The sequence below is a fragment of the Sapajus apella genome, unplaced genomic scaffold (assembly GCF_009761245.1).
Source record: "Sapajus apella isolate SASKATOON/1434 unplaced genomic scaffold, GSC_monkey_1.0 scaffold88, whole genome shotgun sequence".
Taxonomy (NCBI): Eukaryota; Metazoa; Chordata; class Mammalia; order Primates; family Cebidae; genus Sapajus; species Sapajus apella.
The window spans coordinates 4,227,154-4,235,967 of NW_022437028.1; the positions used below are offsets into that span (position 1 = coordinate 4,227,154).

General features: G+C 55.9%; 1 protein-coding gene across 2 annotated transcripts in view; it reads right to left on the reverse strand.

Moving 5' to 3' along the window:
- Window positions 1-524: 524 nt before the first annotated feature.
- The window catches only part of NCF1 (neutrophil cytosolic factor 1), a 14,553-nt gene continuing 6,263 nt past the window's right edge, over window positions 525-8,814 (reverse strand). For both annotated transcript variants that reach the window (XM_032254926.1, XM_032254925.1), the window contains exons 5-11: window positions 8,363-8,418; window positions 7,027-7,149; window positions 6,462-6,569; window positions 4,802-4,919; window positions 1,715-1,819; window positions 1,148-1,293; window positions 525-865 (exon numbers count right to left, since the gene is read on the reverse strand). In XM_032254926.1, coding sequence (XP_032110817.1) covers window positions 744-865; window positions 1,148-1,293; window positions 1,715-1,819; window positions 4,802-4,919; window positions 6,462-6,569; window positions 7,027-7,149; window positions 8,363-8,418 — 778 coding nt within the window. In that variant the 3' untranslated portion in view covers window positions 525-743. The remainder of the gene's footprint in view (window positions 866-1,147; window positions 1,294-1,714; window positions 1,820-4,801; window positions 4,920-6,461; window positions 6,570-7,026; window positions 7,150-8,362; window positions 8,419-8,814) is intronic.

The following is an 8,814-nucleotide window of genomic DNA, read 5'->3' on the forward strand; positions in this document are numbered from 1 at the left end:
GCTCACTGCAACCTCTGCCTCCTGGGTTCAGGCAATTCTCATGCCTCAGCCTCCCGAGTAGCTGGGATTATGGGCGCCTGCCACCACGCCCAGCTAATTTTTGTATTTTGGGTAGAGGCAGTGTTTCGCCATGTTGGCCAGGCTGGTCTCCAACTCCTGGGCTCAAGTGATCCACACGCCTCTGCCTCCCAAAGTACTGGGATTACAGGCATGAGTCACTGCGCCCAGCCCTAAGTTATAATATTTTTTTGGTCCCAGCTATAAGGTCACCCCTGCACCCTGGACCGCACCCTGTCTCCTGTCATGAGACAGGGCTGTCCCGCTGCACTGTGTCCACCCATCTTGAGGACTCTTCCGCCAGAGTCCGACCAGGTGGTTTCTGACCAAACAGCAGGAAACCGAGAGTTCCTCTTGCACTTGGCCTTTTGCAAGCCTGTTCTTGGCCAAGGCCAGGGCAATACGCAACCAGCCATCGGCTCTTGCAACTTCCCCCCAGCAGAACCCACATCCTCCGGTCCTCAATCTAGAAATACCCCCGGGGTGGAGCCCGGCCCACCCAGCATCCCTGCAGAGCCTCGGTCCACTCCAAGCAACATTTATTGAGGGTGGCGGGAGCCGCGCTGGGCAGGGGCCGGGGCTGCCCTCGGCGTCCAGACACCAGGCTCTTTAGAACACGTATATACAGGGACGGGACGGGAGCTGGCGGAGCGGCCCAGACTCTAGCTGGGGACTGCGGTCCAGACTCAGACGGCAGACGCCAGTTTCCGCTTGGTGCTCTCGCTGCAGCGGTTCAAGATGAGGTCGGCGCTGGGCCGCGGGGGCACCGCCGGCTGGGGCTTAGCGCGCTGGGTCTGCGGCTCCTCCTCTGCGGGAGGGGAGCAGGGGCGGGTCAGAGGCCCCGCCCCGCACACTGGCCCCGCCCACCGCGGTCTCTGGCCCCGCCCACCGCGCTCTCTAACTCCCGCTCCGCGCTCTGGCCTCGCCTCCCGGTCGTGCCTCTCCCTCTGACTCCGCCTCTCAGGGATCGCTCCGCCCCCTGGCGCTCGCCCCTCCTCTGGCCCCGCCTCCAGTCCCCGCCTCTCTCGCTGACTCCGCCCCTAGGGGGTCGCCCGCCCCGCCCCTCCGCCCCCCAACCCGCTGCACTCACGGAGCGGGCTCCCGGGGCTCTGCGGTCCCGGCCGCGCCTGGCGGCGTCGCTGCTGCAGAAAACGGACGCTGTTGCGGCGATAGGCGTCCTGGCTGAGGCGCTTCCGCGACCGCTGGTGGATGCTCTGCGCGTTGCGGATGGACGACCTGGCCCGCCGGGACGGGGCGTCGTCAGAGCCCGAGCGCGCCCCTGTTCCCAGGGCCTCGCATGGGCACCCCTGGCCCGAGGAAGTGGGGGGCGGGGAGCAGGGGCCGGTAGTCTGTACGACCCGGGCGGGGCCAGAGGCGGCTGCCCGCTTCGCGACACGGACCCTTGCCCTGCCGCAGAGCCCGGGCGGTCCCCAGGACTGCCCATCCCCGAGGCCCCCGGGCATCGCCGCCTTCCTCCCGCCCCCGTGCCAGCCCCACACTGCGGCCAGGCGTGTCCGCCCCTTTCCCCGGTGAGGGTCCTGCCTCTCCTGCCAGGCGGAGACCCCCTTCCCCCGGCACTGCCAAGGTACGGTCTAGACAGAGCGAACCCGTGGTGCGCTCCCCTCGACCCTGCCCAGCCCCGGGGACCCCCGCTCACCTGCGGGGCGGCGCCCCTCGCTTGATCTGGCGTTGGGCCTGGGACAGGTCTTGCCCCGACTTTTGCAGGTACATGGACGGGAAGTAGCCTGTGACGTCGTCTTTCCTGCAACAGAGGCAGCCCTTGAGGCTGGGGCAGTCACCTGGGGGGCGCTCAGAGGCAGGGGTTTCAGGGCTCTCTCTGAACATCTGGGGTTAAGACAGACTGAGATGTTGCAAACAACCAGACCCCTGCCTCTGTGGGCCTCAGTTTCCTGGTCTGTGCAACTGAGACCCTTCCAGCTCTCCTTCCACAGTCTAGGCAGGGGTGGAGGTTAGCAGATCCAGGTCACCACAGGGAACAGGTATTTGCTATAAAATATTGGCAAGAATGAGCAGGGCACAGTCGCTCACGCCTGTAATCCCAGTACTTTGAGAGGTCTAGGTGGGAGGATCGATTGAAGCCAGAAGTTCGAGACCAGCCTGGGCAACAAAGCAAGACCCCTATCTCTGCACCTCCCAAAAAAAAATTAAAAAGAAGACATTGGCAGATTATATTTGTCAATTTTTCTTGTATGTTAACTGCCTTCTGTCTCCTACGAACCTTGGCCTGCCTCTTAAGTCACCAAATTCTATGCTTTCTTCCAAATGTTTTTTTTTCAAAAGCAGAATTTTTCTCTTGTTGCCTAGCCTGGAGTGCAATGGCCGATCTCGGCTCATTGCAACCTCTGCCTCCCGAGTTTAAGCAATTCTTCTGCCTCAGCCTCCCAATTAGCTGGGATTACAAGCATGCACCACCATGCCTGGTTAGGTTTTTGTTTGTTTGTTTGTTTGTTTGTTTGTTTTAGGTAGAGATGGGATTTCCCTGTGTTGGTCATGGCAGGTCTGGAACTCCTGACTTCAAGTGATGCACCCACCTCAACCTCCCAAAGTGCTGAGATTACAGGCGTGAGCTTTGAGTCCAGCCCCAAATGCTTTTTAGTTTCAGGTTTTACACTTGGAAAAGCCTGTAATCCATCTGAAGTAAACATCTGTGTACAGTGTGAGGTAGGGGTCTAGGTTTGCTTTTTGTTTTTTTCAGTATGGATATCCACCTGTTCCAGCACCATTTGTTGAAAAGACTTTCTTTCCATTCTCAATATTATATTTGGGAGTAAAAAAACAAAACAAAACTTAACATAATACAAAGTTCACATAAAACCCTAATTCCTGGCTGGTGGGAGGATCACAAGAAGATTGTCAGAGACACAGGATGAGGGTTAACAGAGTGTGTGTCTGAAAGGCTGAGAAATGCTGCCTCAAAGCCCCCCCCCCCCACCCAGGACCAGGCTGTGGGTATGCATGTTGTGGTCCTAGCTTTAAGATATGCTTTCAGGGGGGCGCTGGGCTGGTCCTGTGACCTAGAGCTCTGCAGATGACAGCAAAGGCCCAGCATGGAGGCTCATGCCTGTAATCCCAGTGCTTTGGGAGCCCAAGGCAGGAGGATCTCTTGAGGCCAGGAGTTTAAGACCGGTCTTGGCAGCATAGTGAGACCCTGTCCCTACAAAAAAATTAAAAAACATTAGTTGGATGTGGTGGTACTCACCTGTAGTCCAGCGACTTGGGAGGCTGAGGTGGGAAGATCACTTGAGCTACAGTGAGCCATGATTGTGCTCCAACCTGGGAGTCAGAGCAAGACCCTGTCTCAAAAAATAAATAAATTGGTAAAAAATGAAGACACGGGGAAGGACCTGGGAGGCCCTGTGGCTCCAGGGAGATGGCTCCACACGCCGCTAGAATTCTGTGTTCCCCAGAACCAGAAAAAAAAAAGAATTAGTATTTCTGCATTCATTTGGAGGATAAACAGATGGGAAATGCAATGGAAGCCTTTTTTTTTTTAAGAGACAGGGTCTTGCTTCATCACCAGGCTGGAGTGCAGTGGTGCAGTCATAGCTCACTGCAGCCTACAAGGTTTTTTTTTTTTTTTTTTTTCTTTTTGAGACGGAGTTTCGCTCTTGTTACCCAAGCGAGTGCAATGGCACGATCTTGGCTCACCGCAACCTCCACCTCTTAGGTTCAAGCAATTCTCCTGCCTCAGCCTCCCGAGTAGCTGGGACTACAGGCACGCGCCACCATGCCCAGCTAATGTTTTGTATTTTTAGTAGAGACGGGGTTTCACCTTGTCGACCAGGATGGTCTCGATCTCTTGACCTCATGATCCACCCACCTCGGCCTCCCAAAGTGCTGGGATTACAGGCGTGAGCCACTGCGCCCGGCCCCAACTTTTGGGGTCAAGCAATCCTCCCACCTCAGCCTCCCAAGTAGCTGGGGCTGCAGGTGTGTGCTACCATGTCCAGCTAATTTTTAATTTTTTTTTTTTTTTTTGTAGAGACAGGGGTCTCCTATTTTACCCACGTTGGTCTTGAACTTGTAGCCTTGAGTAATCCTCCCACCTTGGCTTCCCAAAGGCATGAGACACCACAGCTGACTATAAGAAACCTTTAAAAGGAAACGGGATTATAAAAAGAATGTAATTTTTTGTTTGTTTTTGAGACAGAGTCTCGCTCTGTCACCCAGGCTGGAGTGCAATGTTGAGATCTCGGCTCATGGCAACCTCCACCTCCAGGGTTCAAGCGATTCTCTTGCCTCAGCCTCCCAAATAGCTAGGATTATAGGCGTATGCCACCACACCTGGCTAATTTTTGTATTTTTGGTAGAGACAGGGTTTTGCCATGTTGTCCAGGGTGGTCTCAAACTTCTGACCTCATGTGATCATCCCACCTCAGCCTCCCAAAGTGCTGGGATTACAGGCACGAGCCACCTCGCCCAGCCAGGAATGTAATCATTTATCCAGCAGTTCACCATGCTGCCAGAGAAGGAATAATAACAGATGTTAGGAAGAGACCCTAAATCACAAAGGAAAAATGCACTCTCAGACAAGGACATTGGAACACAAGACAGGCAAGGGTCGGCTCATCCCTCCCTGCTATTGAGATGGAAACTGGACCCAGAGAGACGCGGAGGCTTACCCAGAGTCCCAGAGACAAGTCACCCCAGACCCCCAAATACTCCCGCCCTGGCTGGAGGCTGACTCTCGGGTGGGTGCCCTGGATGGAGAGGGGCCTCCTACCTGATGACCCACCAGCCATCCAGGAGCTTGTGAATGACCTCGACAGCTTCGCCCTCGAGCAGAGACACCTCGTCCTCCTCCACAGCAGTATAGGACTTGATGGCAACATACGGCTCGCCTGGTCCATGGCGGGGGCACAGGGCACAGTGTGAGGTCTACCCAGCCCGGGGCTCACCACCCCTCCCCTCTTCTCATCTCTGCACCTGGGCTTCCTCCAGCCACTCCAGACCCACCCAGGGCCCATGATTCCCTTTCTTCTGGGTCTCTTCCCTCCACCCCCCTGCTCCATCCCAGGCTCCCTCTATAAGCTCCTGCTGGCACCCACTCTGGGGGCACACTCTGGACTTCTGCCCTCTGCCCCCTATACCCAGGTGAGCTTGTCCACTCCCATTCATTGCCACCCACTCTGGGGACCAGAGATTCCATAACGACAGAGGTCTGGCCAGGCACCTAAATATGACAAGAGACCAGCCATGAGCAGGTGGGTGGAGCGCCTGTCCACAAGGCACTGGGAACTGCTCACCTGCAGCTAATTGTCAGCCTGTGGGGCTGCAGGCCTTCCCAGTGTTTAAACAATAGCCACAGGCCAGGGAGGTGGTTCCTACCTATAATCCCAGCACTTTGGGAGGCCGAGGCGGGCAGATCGCCTGAGGTCAGGAGTTCAAGACCAGCCTGGCCAACATGGCAAAACCCCATCTCTACTAAAAATACAGAAATTAGCCCGGTGTAGTGGCACACGCCTGTAATCCCAGCTACTCGAGGGGCTGAGGCAGGAGAATCACTTGAACCCAGGAGGCAAAGGTTTCAGTGAGCAGAGATTGCATCACTGCACTCCAACCTGGGTGATAGCGCGAGATTTTGTCTCCCTAAAAAAAAAAAAAAAATAAAAGCTGTAAATCCACATAAAAGGATGATATCACTCCATTTTAAAATGTGGGTATCCAGGCCAGGCGCAATGGCTCACGCCTGTAATCCCAGCACTTTGGGAGGCCAAGGTGGACGGATCATCTGAGGTCAGGAGTTCGAGACCAGCCTGGCCAACGTGGTAAAACCCCGTCTCTACTAAAAATACAAAAATTAGCTGGGCATGGTGGCGCATGCCTGTAATCCCAGCTATTTGGGAGGCTGAGGCAGGAGAATCACTTGAACCTGGGAGGCAGAAGTTGCAGTGAGCCGAGATCGCACCACTTCATGCTAGCCTGAGTGAGTGAGATGCTGTCTCAAAATAAATAAATAATAAAGTAAAATAAGATGGAAACCAGTTATATTATAGCTTCTTTCAAGCTCAACGCAGGCCCCATCCAGCCCTGGCACTGTCAGCTTTCCCTTTCTGGTCAGTGATGATGCCTCTACCTCCAGGCAGCCTTCCCTCTTGAGCCTCAGGTCTGCTCATCCTTCAACTTCCCACTGGATCTGGCCCCATGCCCACAGACACCACTGACCTCCCACCCTCCCCCAACATCTGCTCCTCCTCCTGGTTCCCTGTCTGGACCAAGGGCACCGCAACCTGCCAGGACCCCAAGCCAGAGACGATGAGGTATCAGCCCTGACCTTTCTGCCCAGCCAACAACCAGGCCAGACTCCAAAGCAGTCAATCAATATCCCTGGGCCTGCCTGCCCCTTCCTCCCACACCCCTACGGCCTCAGAGGGCAGAGGCACCTGCGTAGTTGGGCTCAGGGTCCTCCGTCTCATCGGGACTGTCCAGGGGCTCCAGGAAGGATGCTGGGATCCAGCCTCGCTTTGCTTTCAACTGGCAGAACCACCAACCTGCACCAGGGGTGTGGGAACGGGACTGAGGGGCGGGCCCGGCAGCTCCCTGCAGCCATCAGGGATGGTGAGGACATGGGGACACAGACACAGCAATGTCCAACGCTCAGATTCAGAAATGTCACCTTCACCACACTGGACCATGAAGTCACATGCATGCATGCACACATGCTCACAAAATCACAACCTTGAGCTCACTCCATAATGAGCAGACGGTCCCATGCCCACCCAGACATGCACACCCCGGCCCGCCATGCACAGATGCCCACAGCCACCACAGGGTGCACACTCAGAGAGATGGCGACCCACAGTGTGGGGAGGACATTCAGGGACCCTGAATGTCCTCTGAAACAGCCAGAGTCCTCCTGGGGCCAGGCTGCCTGAGCCTTGGCAGGAGGCTTGTGGCTGTGGGTCCCAAGCACCAGGGGAAGGATCCCAGCGGGGTGGGAGGTCTGACCACTCTCATTCTTCTCCACAACCTCCACCACGTCCCCCACGGCCAGTGCCATCTCAGAGCCTGAGGTCTTCTCGTAGTCAGCGATGGCGCGGTAGGTCTGCAGGATGATGGGGCCGGTGATGTCTGGGGCAGAGGGAGGGCGGGGTGAGTGGGCACTGCAGGGTCCATCTGGGACAACAGAATGGGCACTGGCATCCTGAGTCTCTGTCCCCTGCATTTCCTGAGTGCCCAGCGTGCTCCAGGCTTTGGCCTCACACTGCAAACGTGTCCTTGTTCTCATATGATGACGTTAGCGAGCCTCTCCCAACTTTATTTTCTTTTTTGGAGACAGAATCTTTCTCTGTTGCCCAGGCTGGAGTACAGTGGCATGATGAAAGCTCACGACAGTCCTGGACTCCTGGGCTCAAGCAATCTCCATACCTCAGCCTCCTGAGTAGCTGGGACTATAGGCATATGCCACCACACCCAGCTAACATATATATACTTTTTTGAGCTGGAGTTTCGCTCTTGTTGCCCTAGAGTGGAGTACAGTGGCACGATCATGGCTCACTGCAACCTCCACCTCCCAGGTTCAAGCGATTCTCCTACCTCAGCCTCCCAAGTAGCTGGGATTACAGGCGCCCACCACCACACCCAGCTAATTTTTGTATTATTAGTAGAAATGGAGTTTCACCAGGTTGGCCAGGCTGGTCTTGAACTCCTGACCTCAGGTGATCCACCTGCCTCGGCCTCCCAAAGTGCTAGGATTACAGGTATGAGCCACTGTGCCCAGTCCCCAGCTAATTTTTTGTAGAGATGGGGTCTTGTGATGTTGCCCCGGCTGCTCCTGAACTCCTGGGCTCAAAGGGATTCTCCCACCTCCGCCTTTTAAAGTGTCGGGATTACAGGCGTGGAGCCACTGCACCTGGCCTTTTGGCAACTCTTTTTTGTTTGTTTGAGAGGGAGTCTCACTCTGTCGCCTAGGCTGGAGTACAGTGGCGCGATCTCAGCTCACTGCAACCTCTGCCTCCCAGGTTCAAGTGATTCTCCTGCCTCAGCCTCCCAAGTAGCTGGGATAACATGTGCGCACCACCACGCCTGGTTAATTTTTGGATTTTTAGTAGAGATGGGGTTTCACCATGTTGGCCAGGCTGGTCTTGAACTCCTGACCTCAGGTGATCCACCCGCGCGGCCTCCCAAAGGGCTGGGATGACAGGCATGAGCCACCATGCCCGGCCCAAAGACTCAATTTTCCAGTGGTGTAGCTGTGAGCGCCCCCCACCCTGCTCCCAGCCCCTGCTCTCTTCCCTGAACACCCCCCACTCTGGGTCTCCCTGGCTGCCCCCCGTCCTCTTACCCGCCGCAGTGCTCTTGCCATCTTTGGGCATCAAGTATGTCTCTGGCTTTTTTGTCCTGAGGAGAGAACAGTCTGGGTGAGACCCTCAGCTTCCCATGGAAGAAGGAGATGCATGGGTAGATCTACAGAAGAACTTCCCAAGAGAAGAGGGACCCGGGGAATCAAGGGGCACTGCGGAGAGAAGAGAGCAGCTGGACTGGCTGAGGAAGGACTTCGGGAAGTGACAGGGGTGGGCGGATCTGCTCGGCCAGCCAAGGAAGGACATGAGGAGGACATTCCACAGCCTCCGGCAGATCCTAAGGGTGCCCTAAGTCTGGGAAATGCTCTTGTGGGCCCTCTTCTTTCTTCTTTTGTTTTTGAGACAGGGTCTCGCTCTATCACCCAAGCTGGAGTGCAATGGTCTGATCTCGGCTCACTGCAACCTCCGCCTCCTGGGTTCAAGCAATTCTCTC